This window comes from Podarcis tiliguerta (genome assembly GCF_965153285.1).
Source record: "Podarcis tiliguerta genome assembly, chromosome: 9".
NCBI classification, from domain to species: Eukaryota; Metazoa; Chordata; class Lepidosauria; order Squamata; family Lacertidae; genus Podarcis; species Podarcis tiliguerta.
Genome location: NC_139542.1, coordinates 35159552 through 35176065, shown reverse-complemented (window position 1 = coordinate 35176065; position 16514 = coordinate 35159552). Strand labels below are relative to the sequence as shown.

At 40.5% G+C, this 16514-nt stretch overlaps 2 protein-coding genes across 11 annotated transcripts in view; one reads left to right on the top strand and one right to left on the bottom strand.

Moving 5' to 3' along the window:
- Positions 1-16514, top strand: part of INPP4B (inositol polyphosphate-4-phosphatase type II B) — a gene marked incomplete at its 5' end in the record, with an annotated part of 264537 nt that overhangs the window by 243741 nt on the left and 4282 nt on the right. For 5 of the 7 annotated variants that reach the window (XM_083457110.1, XM_083457113.1, XM_083457111.1 and 2 more), the window contains 2 exons: positions 2335-2489; positions 14825-16495. In XM_083457110.1, the coding sequence (XP_083313236.1) occupies positions 2335-2489; positions 14825-14999 (330 nt within the window). In that variant the 3' untranslated portion in view covers positions 15000-16495. Of the gene's footprint in view, positions 1-2334; positions 2490-14824; positions 16496-16514 lie in introns of those variants that run through there. The other 2 variants (XM_083457114.1, XM_083457109.1) reach the window with 1 other exon arrangement.
- Positions 1987-11768, bottom strand: LOC310685379 (uncharacterized protein). Of its 4 annotated transcripts, none has more exons than XM_083457649.1 (5): positions 10347-11768; positions 8209-8907; positions 7273-7317; positions 6252-6621; positions 2496-3551 (listed from the first exon to the last, which is right to left on the bottom strand). In XM_083457649.1, the coding sequence occupies exons 2-5, from the start codon at positions 8251-8253 to the stop codon at positions 3487-3489; spliced, it is 525 nt and encodes a 174-aa protein (XP_083313775.1). In that variant the 5' UTR covers positions 8254-8907; positions 10347-11768; the 3' UTR covers positions 2496-3486. The 4 variants fall into 4 exon arrangements, 3 of the variants coding, with proteins under 3 accessions (XP_083313775.1, XP_083313774.1, XP_083313773.1); XM_083457648.1 differs by having other exon boundaries at positions 8209-10463; positions 11423-11768; XM_083457647.1 differs by having other exon boundaries at positions 8209-11768.

Sequence of the window (16514 nt, the reverse complement as noted above, 5' to 3'; positions counted from 1 at the left end):
TGGGCTTGCTGATCGAAAGGTTGGCGGTTCAAATCCCCACAACTGGGTGAGCTCCCGTTGCTCTGTCCCAGCTCCTGCCAACCTAGCAGTTCGAAAGCACACCAGTGCAAGCAGATAAATAGGTACCGCTCTGGCGGGAAGGTAAACTGTGTTTCCGTGCGCTCTGGCACTCGTCATGGTAGCAGTAGCAGTTTAATCATGCTGGCCACTTGACCCAATAAACTGTCTGTGGACAAACGCCGGCTCCCTCTGCCTGAAAGCGAGATGAGCGCCGCAATCCCATCCAGGGGTCTTTTACCTTTACCTTTTTACCTTACTTACTTGGAAGACACAAAATCATTGTAATATATAAGAACAGTGCTTTTTTTCTGGGGGGACGCAGGGATACACATACTCCTAAACATTTTGTGAATCTAAATTTGGTCTCATTGAGGGGCAGTATTTCAATATGAGTAGGAAAATGAGAGTACCCCTAAACATTTTTTAAGAAAAAAAGCACTGTATAAGAATATTATAGAATTGTAGAATCCTGTCAAATTAGACCAAAGGCCATTCTAGTCCAGCTTCTTTTTCCTGCAGTGGTTAAACAGTTGCCTTTAGAAAGAAATTTTATAAGCAAGACAGACCTGTATCTCTATCTGTATTATTCCTCAGCAACTGCTACACAGAGGCTTGCAGCCTCTGAGCTCGGAGGTAACGTATACCCAACATGGCTAGTAGCTATAGAAAGCTTTATCCTCCATTACCGTACTTTGTCCAATTACCTTTTAAATCCATCTTACAGAAGCAAATTCTAGAAGACTGCTGCGTTAAAGATGTACTTGCTTTTGTCTATCCTGAAACTCCCACTAAGCAGCTCCTTTTGGTTCTCCTGTTATGAGAGAGTGGGAGCAGAATTCTTTGCCAACTTTCCCTACACCATGCATAATTTTATAAATCTTGATTATTTTATCTGCTAACTTAAAAGTGCCAGAATTTTAATCTTCCTTCATAATGGAATTACCGAATTTTTCACTCTATAAGATGCACTTTTCCCCCTCCAAAAATGAAGGGGAAATGTGTGTGCGTCCTATGGAGCAAATGCAGGCTCCTTGGCTTCAGCGATAGCAGTGCGAAGCCTCCAAAGCACAGAGGGAGCGCTCCCTCCGCGCTCCGGAGGCTTCGCGTTGCTTTCGCTGAAGCCTGGAGAGCGAGAGGGGTCGGTGCGCACCAACCCCTCTTGCTTTCCAGGCTTCAGGGATAGCTGCCTGAAGCCTTTGCAGTGCAGCGGGACCTCACGCAGTGCTCCGAAGGCTTCGGGTTACTTTTGCTGAAGCCGAGAGAGCAAGACTCTCCTGGCTTCAGCAGAGAGGGAGAGCTGCGCAGCGCCCCTTCAGCGAAGCGGGAGGATAAATGGAAGGGGCTCCGTTTCTCCTGCCGCTTCGCTGAAGGGGCACTGAGCGGGGGGGGGAGGTTTCTTGTTCCCACCTTCTAAAACAAGGTGCGTCCTATGGTCGGGTGCGTCCTATAGAGTGAAAAATACGGTAATCCAGAACCTTAATCATTTTGGCTGCCCTTCCAGCAAGTCAGTACCCTTTTTGAGATGTCATGTCCAAAACTGTACCCAGAATTCTATGTATAAAGGCATTATGATATTGGCAGTTTTATTTTCAATTCCTTTCCGAATAGCTCCTAGTAAAGAATATGCACTTTTCACAGCTTCCCCACACTGGTTTTATTATCAAATAAGAACAGAGACACACAGAAGCCCATCATCAACTCATCAAAGCATTTTAGATTTTTTTAAATTTTCCACATAGCTTCATGCATTGGGCTGGGAAAGTCAAAAGATGCTGAAAGTTGTGACAAATGAATCACTGCGATAAAATCTGCAAAAGTGGTCTTTCTGATCAAAATTACTAGATTAGAATTTATCAGCCATTTCTGATAGATTAGTGTTGCATTATTATGAGGTTGTATTGAACTGCATTGTTTATTTAATTGAGGTGTGTTTTTCGTTTTGCTATATTTATATGTTGTGGTGGTTTTTGGCATGAGTATTTTGGTGGAAATGTTGTTTGCTAATTTGTAACACTTTGTTGTTATTATGTATCACTTTGAACTCAATGTTGCTGCTGGATAAGCGGCATACAAGTAATAAATCAAAACCAAGCTTGCTGCTCCACAACAAGATACAAAGATAGCAAACTCTTTTCTGTTTGACAATGTTATCAAAGTAGTTTAAATGTTCCCCAACCAATTTGTTTAACATGCCGGCATTCCCCAGTATGCTAGACTGTAATACACCTGGAGTAAAGAGAGAAGCAAGTCACTTGATTTCTGTGTACCTTATAGATTTGCCGCAAGCTAAATGGAATCCGGTTCACCTGTTGTAAAAGTGCCAAAGATAGGACATCAATGTCAGTGACACTGGAACAATGTTCAATTTTAAGAGATGAGCATCAGCTCCACAAAGACTTTTTTATCCGAGCACTTGACTGTATGAGGAGGTATGTTCTTCTTTTTCTGTTTGCCATCTTTCAAGTCTATCTGTGTGCTTGAATATATTTTAGCTAAAATGTTGGGTAGGTCAGGATCAAGATGTGCATGATTTGCTCTCAGTTAATGAGCCTTTCATTATTATCCCAAGCCCAGGTTCATATCTCAAGCCTTTCATCAAGCCCTTCCTCCCCCCCAAAACATGTTAAATTCATATAGGGGTGCTTTTTTATAAAACTGGTAAATACTACTTAATCAAAACAGTAATCTGTTACACTTGATAACTTTGTTTAATCAAAGATAAATAAATATAGCAAACAAAGTTAAGACAAATGTTAACAATCATGTTTATTTAATTAAGTCCTCACTGGTTTTTTAAACATTAAATTACTTTGCCTTTTAAGTATAATTATGCACAAATTTAGATGAATTCATCAAGAATGTTAGGTACACTATTAATTTAGACATGTACTGAAAAGAACTTGTCTTAAGATGTAAGTTTTGTCTGCACTTGCTAGCTAACCATGTCTGTAATGAAATTCCATACATTGTCATCAGTTTTAAAGCAGCCGTCGAGGTGAATGCAGGAATGTACAACCATGTTTTCACTATTCGTGTTTAGGCAAGGAAACTTTTATTATCATGGTTGATAATAAGTACTTACTTCTGGATTCTTTTCACCCCATTTAAATAACTCAAGTGAAAGATTAAGTAGTTTTAATCTTAGTCTTTCACACTATGCCCTTCAACAGGGACATGAATTTTGCTTTGTTTAAAAGGGCAGCAGTAATAAATGAGCAGGATTGCAGGGCAATTCAGATGTTTAGCTTATTTGAATATTGTTCATGGTGTATAGTAGTTACATACATTTCATACTGACCATTATAGTCGCTTCATCCAATCACTTCTGCAGCTTTTCAGTCATCGTGGTTAATGCATGTGCCTAGCTTTCACACCTGAATGTACTTTTACTAATGATCCATTGGTTTTCTATATTTAATCATAATTTCAATTCGGCTTCCAACTACTCTTGTTTTCAGAGTAAGCTTCCAGCCCATTTGACAGCCTTAACACTGTGGGATAGATTGGTTGTTAAAAACATTGCAAGTCTACAGTGCAGAATGCCCAGTGGCAGACCAGGAAAATAGAGTTATTACAGTCTCATGTATGGTTTAATGGGATGTTTGAACCAGGCCAGTGTCACTGAGATCAAATGCAGCCATTTGCCCTTCTCCCTTTGGGAGAGCTCTTCTGCAAATCATTAAAAGAGGTACTTTTTTCTACGCTGAATATACTTTTTTTTAAAAAATGTGCCCTGTGTTTTGGCTCATCCGTACTCTTACCCATGAATATGATTGGCAGCATTACATCTGCCCAAGAATAGATGTGATTGCACCTGATTGGAACAGTGAGCTTCTTCTCCATTCACTGGAATAGAGCATTGAGAAAAGGAGATACTTTCCATGTCCCTAAGCTCAGCTTCTGTATATTTAGTCAAGGCTCATTCTATTCAAGGCTCTCCAAGAGATTTCATAACTGTGCTTTTGAGTTGGCCTTAAATAAATGGAGTTGTTATAGGATGTGACACTTGTGTATTTATCCTTCTATGTGATTACTTCAGTAAAGTGCTGCTTAAAAGGCTGTTCGGTGGACTTCTCAAACACCCAGCCATAAAAGACTCCAGGGAGGATTTTTAAAATGTAATTTTTAAGGAATGTGGAAAAATCGGGACTTCAGCGCTTTCTTATTTTCTGCAGTTTGAGTTGTCAAGTGACAATGACTGCTGAACAGTCTGTCAACGCTCTATCTCACTCTGTAATGATTATCAGGAAGAGATCTAAACTCTTCAAAAACAAGCACTCTGAAACAGATCCGCTCTTGACATGGCAAACATTAGGGGTCCTTACTGGTATTAAGACCAACCAACAATGGCATTTAAATAGTAACAAAAGTACCAATTAAATAGAGTTCATTCATAAATTCATATTCAAGTGTCAGTGTTGGTCAATCCATATCTTTTGACTTTAAATTCTCCTTTCACTTCTTGAACAGGGTAGACCTTCTTAAAATAAAACTGTGGTTTTTCTACTTTCAACACCTTGAACAGTGTATTATCTGAGGTCACTATAGAGTTCACAGTTGTGATGAAAGTGTTTCTTTTTAAAGATGTGTTGAAGAACATTGTAGAGTACAAATCATAGCTGTGCTAGGTTTATTATAAGATACTTGATTCCACTAGAGGACAGTTGTGATATTTTTCAGATTCTTAGAATAGAGTTCTAAAGCCATTGATATTGGAATCAAAGTTGAAGGGTGGGGTGTAAAGTTAGGCATAAATGCTGCAGTTGCAAAAAAGTATAAAACACATGAATTATCATTAGTTGAAGATATCTAGATTACACTTAATATGTGACAGCGATAACATTTTGGAGGTCTGAACAACAGATGCATGCAGTGAAGCATTCCAATAATTCTCTCTCAGCTTTTGAATTTTCTTCTATTGGAGGCTTGTCCAAGCTTATCTTATGTCCAGGGACAAGGAGGTATAGAGTACAATAATCAGCATATTGTTTGTCATTCTGAACAACTGAGTGGGCTATCTGTCTAAAAAAAAATTAATGGTTCCCAAGTTTCTCTTTCTCACTCACTCTCACACACCAATGTTGTGAGAAATTACTGAGCAAAAGCCTCCCAGAATGTGTATATTCTCAAGCATATTCTGATGTGGCGCCAAATTGAAATTAGGAGAGTGTCTTTCTTCTCTGGACACAATGGTGATATTTGATAACTGGTATTCTCCTGTTACATGTCAATTCTGAACATTCTATTATTTCCTGTTCCCAGCAATAGCTTCTGGCTGTTTTTATAAATTAGGAGGAGACTATAAATTCTGCTCCAAAGTGACAAATGCTTTACCGCTTTATTTATGACACTTATTTCTATGGCATAAGAGCCAGGCTGCTGTTACCTTTGTGTAGAAGCTCTAGAGAAATTACATTTCAGAAATCATTTAAGGAAAAGCAAGGCATAAAAAAACTTTAAAAAGAATCTAGTGAAGGGAACATTTTCTGCCATCCCTTTTGGGATTAGGATAGGCGTTGGGTACGACTGATAGTCTAGCCCCACCCTTTCAATGTAATCAAATGTTATAATATTTGAGAGGGCAGGGGACAAATTTGGGGGTCTTTTAACCAATGGAGTATCTAGGCATCTGTGTGCTCTTCAGCATAACACAGTCTAGAACTTCTTTCTTGAGAAAAATATTGGAGCAATTTAAATAACATAAAGCGAGTGAGAGAGAGAGACTGCTGTTCTAGCAAAGTACATAGTAAAGTTCAAAATATTGCATATACAACTCTGACACAACAAGTGCCATCCAATCCAGCCTCAAACTTACTTTGATAAGAACTTATTATTCAGTATTTCCCCAGCATAACCAGAAACATCCCATTTTGATGAAATCTGTTGTTGAGACCCAAGGGCTTGTCCAAACTAGCCTGCCTCCACATTAATGGAGGGGTGTCTGGAAGAACACTGAGGTGGGATTCACATTGTGTCCCAGTGTGTACAAGCCCTTACTTTATAAAGAAACATTTCTCAATATTGTCCAATTTAAGTCTTTTAAACATGAGTATGAAATGCTGAATATATTCATTTCCAAAGAACAATTTCAGGTTTGTTTTGTTTGGCTGTGAATATTTCTACTCCGTAAATGTTTTCTGGACCTGCTGACAACTCACAGCGATTTGACTATTTATTTTGATAAGACATACCTGAATACTGCAAAGAATGTGTTCCCTTTGCCTGTGACATACAGATGCTGTAAACAGAGGAGACGCACAAAAAGTGTAGGTAGATAGCACTGGCTGTGTTGTTTGGAGCAGCTACTGTTGCTCCACATCCCCTTGACTGCCTTGGCAGGTAGATGAGATGTGCCTGCCTGGACCAAGCGCTGTTATGCTGATCACACTTGCTGAGCTGCTGAAGCTGTCTCTCCTCATTTCCCAGGAGAAGGAAGAGAGTTGTGCTGCTCCCACCACCTTCGTGCATTCTCTGACAGGGTTGCCAATTGACCAGTTTTATTTTTGCAAGTGGAATGTCAAATCCAGTCAACTTTGTGCAGCAATTGGTTGTAACCTTCGGCTAGAAAAAGAGAGAAATAATATGCTGATCAGTGTTTGGTCACATACTAAGGTGCACACACGATTCATTCTTCCTTTCAATCTCCATCCACATCCACAGTTCTCGTTCTCCCTCCCTCCCTCCCTCTCACACACAACTCCTATAATTCATATTAATAAAAATTACATGAGCACCCCCATTTGACAGCACACCTGCATAGAAGCCAATGTGTGCCTTGTGAACATAGACACCAATAATGCATGGTAGAGAGCAAATGACACAGAGGACATGGCCATTTGGAAGGTTGCTGGTGTCCTACTTCTTCCTATGGCTGTGCACAAGGAATGTTACATTAAACAAGGGACCAAGAAAAGCAATCTGCTTAGCCTAGAAAAGATGTGTGTATATATTGTTATTTAACTTATTGATTATGGGCAGGTATGTGGAAGAATTGTGAATTTGGACATATCCCATAGGACCAGCCTAAGCCCAGGCACAAGAAAATAAACTTGGGATATGTTACACAGTAAGTGACACCCATTAGTATTTATGAGCAAATAAAAGATATCATATCCCTGTAGGTGGGCTTATCATTATAACTGTATGTAAAAAACAAACAAACCCAATGTGTTTCTAATTAATAACCTATGTCAAATTAAGGATCCATCATACCCTTCTGAACAGCTGCCTTTCTGGCATGCACTCATTGAAGCCTACCTATATAGATGAAACAATGAAATATAATATTTGTACCGCAGTAAGAAAATCTGTCTGGATAATACAACACAATTATAATCTAACTTTATAAGCAAACAACGGGGGAGGGGACCTCATCTTACAGAAATGAATTGGAATGAACAGTACATAGATCTCCGAAATATGTTAAATGTAAATAATTTGAAGAAAAAGATTTTCTCTGATTAGGCTAATGAAGTAATTTCAGAAGACTAGTTTTCTGACTAAAGTCAATGTTTTGATCAGAGCTCCTGCTGAGGCTCATATAAGGGTCTTACATTGGCCCAGTTGAATTTTTGACTCTGTTTTTAACAACTGGCACACATAGACCCAATGCCATATTACAAACTGCTTCCGAAACTTACCTCGTTTCAAAAGCAGTTCTAAGTGAGCCATGGTTTCTACTGTTCAAGAAGCCCAATAAATCTAAAGCCTCCTTAGACTCACAGGCCTTTGGGTTCTAACCATTCTACAATCCACTCGCTCTGATGTGGAGGTTCACACTTTCCCTCAGCTTCTTGAGTAATTGTTAGGATCATAGCTGCATAAGCAAATTGTAGTTAGCAGCCTGTTGTTTGTTTAGCATTCTTGGGTGAAAGAGAAGGAAAACCGTAACAATAACCACCCCTTCTGACTTGTTATGACCTTTTCTAAAAAAACCTAAGGAGGAAAGGTCTCCTTAGTGGAGAGATGGTACAAACATTTTAAAACACCAAGAGATTAGAGGGTGGTGTGTTGGAACTGGAGGTTTTTTTGGGGGGAGGTTAGGTTATTAACTGGTTCTGCTATTGGCTCCTTCCCACCCCACCCACAGTCAATAATATAATAAGTGAAAGACTTGAGAATCTAGAGTTGACTCCCACTGTCACCTACCCAAAGATGTGGCCTCTGTTTCAAGAGCAGTTTGGTGCTTGGCATGAGTTGAGGACTGGTTGAGCGAAGTCATCCTGAGGCTTTTCATTTCTTCCTTAAATCCTATAATTATCATGACCTGTTCGATCTTCTGAGAGGTAGAAATTAAATATCCGCATCTCCATCTTTATTTCTCTCCTAAGCTGGTGGTGAGATGGCTTTGATTCTGAAAGTAAAACCAGAAACTTTGAAGTAAGCCCCCAGAATGGGGATTTGGGGTGGGGGGCGATGCTCTGGCTAAGAGCAAGTTCTATAAAGTCAGTAAACAATTCTAAGGATTGTTGAAGAGGCCACGCAAATGGGTGCAGTGATGATAATGACCACAGACAGGAAGAAAACAACTAGATCGTCACTCAGATACATTGATCAAAAGTTCAAACCCTTTTTAAACACCCAGCTTGCTGTTTGGAGCAGCTCTTTCTTCCTTGTGGGCACTGGGACCAGCTCCCAATAATTGTGCAGCCAAGCGTTCCTTTTTAGTAGCAGATGAATAGGAGGAGACAGGCATGTCAATTTTCTTTTTCCACTTCCAGTAATACATTCCTCTTCCTTAAAAATCTTTATCCCAATGTCAACATGAAAGACAGGACAAATAAAAACACTTTTGGCTCCTGGGACTTCCCTCGCCAAAGAATTCGACCCAATTGTTTGCCTTCGACCCTGTGTAAAAATAAAAAAAAGGTGAGTCTGACAAGGCACCTTGGGGCTTGCTTCAGTCACTGGTGCTATTTTGGCAGTTCATCTAATTGCAAGCAAGGAAGACAGGAGAAGAAAAACAAAGAACAGTTTGTTGCATTGAAGTCGCATGGCTGGCATCTGAATACCTAAACTGAGAATAGCCAATTGATGCTTATTCTGGCACAGCCAATGGTACAATTATGATTATGGATATGTTAATTGGCTGTTTTTATTGGAAAACTATTAAAAATGATTTTTTAAAAAAATTCAGTCAATGAGCCCCATTTCCTTGGGAAAGTGGGAGAGTCAAATGTCTGCTTAATATATTCCACTATATTGGTGTTCTTTCCAATGACACCAAACTCTCACTCTCAGAACAGCAGACAATGTGTAGCAGGCATATATGGGGAGCTGAAAGAAACAATACCGCTCGCATCAAACCTGGATAAAGTGTGGTTAGTTTCAACTATGCTTGATTAAAACAAACAGTGATTTATGAAGCTGGCTTGATATAGTAAACCACAGCTAAAACTAAACACAGCTTCCAATGTTGACATAATAGCAAACTAAAGTTGTTTGGAAGTACTCACTTCTGTTTTCAGTCTCCAAATGGCTGCACTGGATAAGTTGAGGGGAGAGGGAGCAGACCTATACATGTTCCACTAAACGATCATTCTGTGTTACATCCAAACCAGGCTACTGAAGCCACACCACTACTGAAGGTAGTGGCCACAGGACATCTAATTGATAAACAGTTTGCATTGCAATTCAAAACAGGCTAGAATCTGGTGTCAGGAATTTGAATTTTCACTGTATTGAAAGGTATTGTCTTAGTTGGCTGCTCTCCTGTCCCTTGGAACCTGACTAGTTATAGTTTGAGTTTTTGAAACTGCTTCAAAGAAAGTAACAGTAGCTTTCTGTGCTGAGATTTAGAATACCAAGCAGTTTATAAATGTCTGTTTTGATGTGCCTCAATTTTTCTATTAATAATCATGACAAGCAGTAAAATCTTAAAGGAGCTGAATTTCTAAATACACTGCAGAATGTCCACTCAAGTATCCTTGGTTTTGCATTGGGAATTCTTTTCAGGATTTTCTGTCATCTTTGAAGAGTTATAAAGACTCAGAAATTAATGTCAGATTAGTATTCCATTAGAAATACTTATTTGTACAAGGGCTTCTGCTATTCCATCTCATCCATTGAACCAGCTTTGATCTTGGTCCCTGATTTTAATGACTTTCGTCCACAAGTTATATAATAAGCAGCCGTGTTCTCCTTTTGCTACCTTAATTTCCACTGGTCTAACAGGTAAATGAAAGAACCTGTTGTCACTTTTATATATACATGCATTAAAACATATACCCTTCCATTGGGCATCCATTGAACCAAAGTATTGTTGTTAAAAAAACAGCCATGCATACCTGGAATATAGCAGTGACAAAGCAGTAAAGACCTCATTCATCTGATTTTATCATGTACAGAAATATCTAGGTGGGATCCGGGTGATTCGTCTCTTCTGTCAAGACAGGGCTTAGCTGCTGCTGATGTGTAAAATACGATGACAGACATTTTACTCTAAGTGAACTGAATATTTCAGTCATACTCAGTTATATCCGTATTAAATCCCATTGATTCCTGGAGGAGATATATACAGGCACACACATACTTCCACTGTCACTCAAACACAGTCATACCAGACAAAGCATATAATAGCATGATTATAAGGGTATGTTGTAAAGTATATCCTCGTAATACTAACACTAATTATGTTAGGTTTATTAATGGTGTTGTGTTGACATGTACTGTGGCATCAGCATATTATCAGATCATTTACTTAATGCTTATATGTTTTGTCATTTTAGAATTTAATGTTACAAACAATTCAACCAAAATTATTTGGCTGGTGGCCCAAAATTAAGATAAGGAATCTAGACCTGCTGCCTTCCCACCAAATCTTCAACTTCTGTTCTCCCTTCAGTTCTAGCCCATGTTATCCCAAACTGCAAAATTCTCTTGGCTATCCTGGCCTCATTTTCTCAGCCTAATGCATACTCTGTCATTCCCCGTCAACTTCTTTCATCATTTGTTACTTCAGATCGCTCTTTTGTATGCCATCATACACGTGGCCCATCTTCCGCTCAGCTTCCCAGTCCTCAGCCTTCATACCTGAATTGCACTCCTACATCCCTCCTCTCTCGTCTGCTTTCTGGCAACAGCACAAAATGCCTTCAGTCCCACTTTCTGACTGGCTAAAATTTGTGTCAACTTCCTGTTCCTTTGCTTTCCACTGTAGGCACTGAGTTTAGTGGGGAGGGGAAAGTCCTAGGGAGATTGTTTCCTCCCCAACCCCTTCCCATAATGTAGGATTGCCATATTTTAAAGAACAAAAAAGAGGACCCCCTCTCCCCAAACAAAGCCGCCTCTCACAACCCTCCTGCCCTCTGCTTTCCTACCCCGGCCATGTCCCCGCTTGCAAAGTGAAACCTTGCACGCTCACCTGCTCTGCCACAGCTCGGAAGAGGCACGACCCGTCCTTCGCCACTCGCTTGCGGTACAACCCCTGAGATCGCAGGCAGGCGTCCATGGAGGAATCCGCCGGGGCCTCCGCGCCGGAGCCAGGGGGGCTCTGCTCCTCGCCACCTGGCTTCTCTGCATCAGCCTCCATGTTTATTTATTGCTCCAGGGATTGCAAGGAAATTGCTGCTTCCCCACCTTCAACCACACATGCTTCAAAGAAAGTGGGAGAGATGCAGTGAAAGCCCCTTGTTCTGGGCAGCGCAGTGCAGCAGGAACCAGACTCACATTCACGGGTCACCCATGTGGCTTCTGTGAGATGCTCCACTTGCCCCGCATGCACCAGGTGGTGGCAGCTGCCGCTTCTTGCTCGGCCTTCCCGCTGGAGTTTCCTGGCTTCAAGCCCAGCGTGGAGAACTTGCGTGCTCTTCCTGCCTCCCCGCTTGGGAAGGCGGCTCTCGCCCGCTCCCATTACGCATCAGTGGGCTCTGGAAGCAGAAACAAAAGAGCCAAACTCTCTCTCTAACTTCTGCCTGCTGTCAACTCTCTAGCTACCTACGAGTTGAGGGAAGGGACCCCACCCATTTGCTATCTCAGAAAGAGCCACCAGAAAGTTAGAATTAGAAGGGAGCCCAGGCATTTATAGCATAACTCCCCCCCCCCCGCCAAAAAAACCTCATAACAATATCCTTCTTACATTCTTCATCAGCCAAGTTGCTTGGCTAGCAAGTTCAGTGTCCATTATTTGGCAGCACATCTTGCAAAACTCAGTATTGTGTGCAGATTAATTGCTGTGGTCATGAATAAATCTGACCAGTATTGAAAACTGCAGTACATTCATTTAGTGACACAGGAGGATATTCACTGGCAGTTCCAGATACTTTCTGCTAGGAAGTTAAGACTGATATTATAAATACAATCTGCAGAACTATTTGGCATTACATAATTCAGCCATTCCCAAGCTGTGCTGACTAGGGCTGAAGGGATTTTTGTACAAAACATCCGGAGGGCACCAGGTTTGGAAAGACTGACCTAATTTCATGTTTTGCAATGGCAGTGTAAGTGGGATGGCTGGTTTTCTTCTTTTTCTCATTTAAAGCCATTACATCTTAATAAAGATAATTAGTCACCTTATGTGCAATGTGTTAGAAAATACAAGTAGGACCTACAATAAGATGTTTCATAGTTTTCCTCACACCCTAAGAGAGGAGCTCCTATTTGGGGTTGCAGCCAGTCATGCTCTCCTCCAGGATACTGTAAAGAGCTCAAGCAGACCAAATTCACTTGCCCACTGAAGTTTTCCATTTGTCTTTTTGAATACACAACTTCCCCTGGCTCCTAGAGGTCACCTCTAACACACCATTTTGTTACTTCTGCATGCCTTGGGGCTTGCCTAAGGAGGCAGAAGCCTGCCTCCTGTTTCTCAGCAACTCTGTTTTGGCTCCAATCCTGGTGGCACTGAGTAGCAGAACAGTAATAGAAATGAGAATAGTAATGCAGAAAAGAATCACAGAATCAAAGAATTGCAGAGTCGGAAGGGACTACAAGGGTTATCTAGTCCAACCCCCCTGAAATGCAGGAATATTTTGCCCAACATGGGGCTTGAACCCACAACCCTGAGATTAAGAGTTTCATCCTCTACCAACTGACCTAAGGACGCTGTCTCTAATCCTTCGTTTTCCCATTGCCTTACCCACAATCTAACCTGGGAAGTGGGAAGGACAAACTGAACCTTTTTCTCACCCTCCAAAATCACCACCTTAATTTTATCAGCAAGGTCTTTCTTTGCTGAGTGGCATGCAAGAATATGTGGCGCTGACTCTGCAGGGAAGGTTGCCCTAAGTATGGCATATTCTTGAAAATGTTGAGATCTGTATAAGGTTACACGAGGGCTCTGTTTGTTCCTGTAGGCAGGCAGCACTCTGGGACACAACAGGGAACTGGAGAATGGTGTGCATCCTCTCTTATCTTTGCACTGTTCTACTTGAGCTATACTGCCTTATTCAGGGGGGAGAAAGAGATCTAGGTGGAAATATAGGATGCCCAGTCCCTGACACCTGCAGTTTAAAAAATGATCAGACAGCCAATGACAGGAAAGAACCTGAGACTTTGGAGAGCCACTGTTGCTGTGCACACACTATAATTTAAAGCACATTCTTTCAAAGCACATTCTTTCTCTCAAAGCATTCTGGGCACTGTCATTTGTAATGGTTTTCTGGGAATTGTGAGGAGTAAATGCTCTCTCTTTCTGTTTGTGTGCAGTTAAAAAGGTAACATCATTTAGAGCAAATATTCAGATAATTCCTAGAACTTCACTATCCTACATTATGGTTAAGTGGCTTGATGACAGAGTTAGGCATCATTTTCATAAACAGACTCAGGGATTTAAAAAAAACAACAACTGCTCCCTAGCTTTGCCTCAGTATTGATTTTGCAAATAAATTTACATTTGCTTGATTGCTTTTAACATGAATTTAAAGTTCTTGAAATAACTCCATTGCAGAAAGTACTTATGGAGAACTAACTCCAGGTTTGAGGAACCCCCGTGGAAAGTGCCCTGGGAAGAGCCCCATCTCCTTTGAGCAGCAGTGCTCCAAACAATGCCAGGTAGACGACTCTAGCATTCGTTTAAGTTTCCCACAATGCCCTAGTGATACCACACCAGAGGCATTGTGGGAAATTTCGGTAGTGACCCAACTGCTGGGATTGTCAGGCCTCAGGGATATGGATTTAAAGGGAGTCCTAAGGCACACAGCAGCAGTGGGCCCTCCTGGTGTGCTTGGGCCACTGCCACCAAAGGATGCCAAGGGCCGGCAGTTGTCAATGAATATTGATAAAGCAGAGACTAAATAGAGGAAAGCCAGGTCATCAGAAGCCGAAAAGTGGAAACCCTTTTGGTGGCTATGACTGGTGTATGGATCTCCAGTGAGAAAACAAGCACCATAAATGTGAAACTTCACTCTCCATTTCAGCGCTGGAAGATGCTCTGCATGCATCATTGCATCAGAGCTCTGTGGAGCTTTCCACTGTTCCTCAATGTTTTGAAACCATGCATTTCCCCACTGATTCCACTTCATAGCATTTCAGGCTTGCTCTGTTCCCTTGCATGGGGCTTCCATTAAGAGCTCCCAACCCATGGCTTCATCTTGAATGTGCTAAGAAGTATCTGTGAGGGTTAATTCCCTATTGGAGGCTTGCTTTTTTCATTCATTTAGAACACCTTTAAATATGTGCGATATTTTCTTATTTGGTATGCAGACTAGCCAAAATAGCTTTATTTAGCATAGATTTATTGCGGCCATCTTTGTTGTTGGAATACCTAAGTGTTGCCTTATTCTCCTATTAAATGCTATCTTATTTGTTCCTAACTTCCCCTGTTTAACAGCAGACAAACCCAGGGAGCACTGAATGAGTCGGATGATCCCGAGACAGGCTGTCTAACTGATAACAAGCCAACTTCTCGTCACTTCTACCCTGTCGCCTTGCTCCTTGTCAGCTCGCATTTGCTGGTTGTGTGGCTTATTTTAAGTCTTGCTTTATTATTAGCCAAATATCAGTAAATTTCACTTCTGTCCATTTCTTTTCTATGAACAGCAACAGCTTAGGATTAAAAATTGTGCTGTATGATTTCTACATTTTCAGTCCCACAAATTTGACCTCAAGAAGGCAATGTCTTGAACTGTAAAAGATTTTCTTTCTATTTCCAGAAATCAAGAAAGCATACTATGCATCAAGTGATTTAATCTGCTTTCTATTCCAAGCAAATCTTTTCACACATTAAGAATGGCCATTATATTAGTGTTTCTTGATCAGATGAGATTTTGTCGTTAAATTGGAAGGATCTCTCCTCTCCTCCCCCCCCCCCCCCGCCCGCTTTTTACAAAACTCGTATTTAGGACCAATTCAACTCCTTAGGGAGTGATTTTACTGTCTCATTTTTACTTGGGGACCCATTTGCAGAAATCTTCACTTCTTTTCCAGCATGCACAGCCCCACACTTAAACATTGCCACTTAAACCATACACCAGAAAGTATGGTTTTATCTGACATGGGCCCTTTGCCGTTTTCACATGGGGCAGCTCACATCAGACAAATGATTTCTTATTTGGAAATGCAGTGGTAAAATTCACATTGCAAAGACAGTCACATGTTTGTCTGTGGTGACTATCAGTCCTTAGTCAAAATATGGGGGGAGGGGGGAATTAAATCTGTACTCATATAACTCAACCCAAGCGGAATTATTTGGACAGGTCAGTTTGAAAGATTAATTTTCCATGTGCTTTTTTCATTGTTACTTCCTGATAGGAGTTCCTGTTTTAGCAAATAGTTCACTCTTTTATTTGTTGCAAACTAACCCTTTTCTGTCAAGCCGTTCTATGGCACTTGATAAGTTCTGTTTTGTAACAAAATTAACCTGTTTGTAAATGTTGCTTTGGTTGCTTTTGCTTTATATTCATTTAAACGAAAGTTTTGTTTGCGTCTTGATGCACCATGTTGGCTCTTGTGACTTTTGTACTGTGTATGAATGAGCATCGTTATTTTGAAAGCAGAGAGTTGTTGGATCAGGCTATTGGAAAGCCATTTTCTATTTCCTTCATTGCAAAGCTAAACATAATGAAAATAAGACAAAGATGGAAGTTTCCTTTACAAATCTGTAGGGCCAGACTTAATTAAAAATGCCTTATTCCTAGAACCTGCACACCTAAGGCTACATGTGAACTCTGACATGTACAAAAGAAGCAAAACAAAGCGAATCTGAAAAAAAAAAGTTATTAAAGAATTTTTAGAAGCAAATATATTTCTAAGGGTAGAGTAAAATATATCATAAAGTATTTAATCAAACCACAGTGAGAGATAAATATATATAAATATATATATATATATAAAACCCACACTCTACTTCTAAGGGCAATAACTGTATTGGGCCTGGCCTTGGATCTAATTTTGTAAGATGTATCATCACTTGTGGAAAATATATTGTAGAATTGAATCTCCATTATTTTTACTTCAATTGTTGCTGAAACTCTGCAATGTACAAATAAAACATATTTATTTATTTATTGTTTCACGAAGTT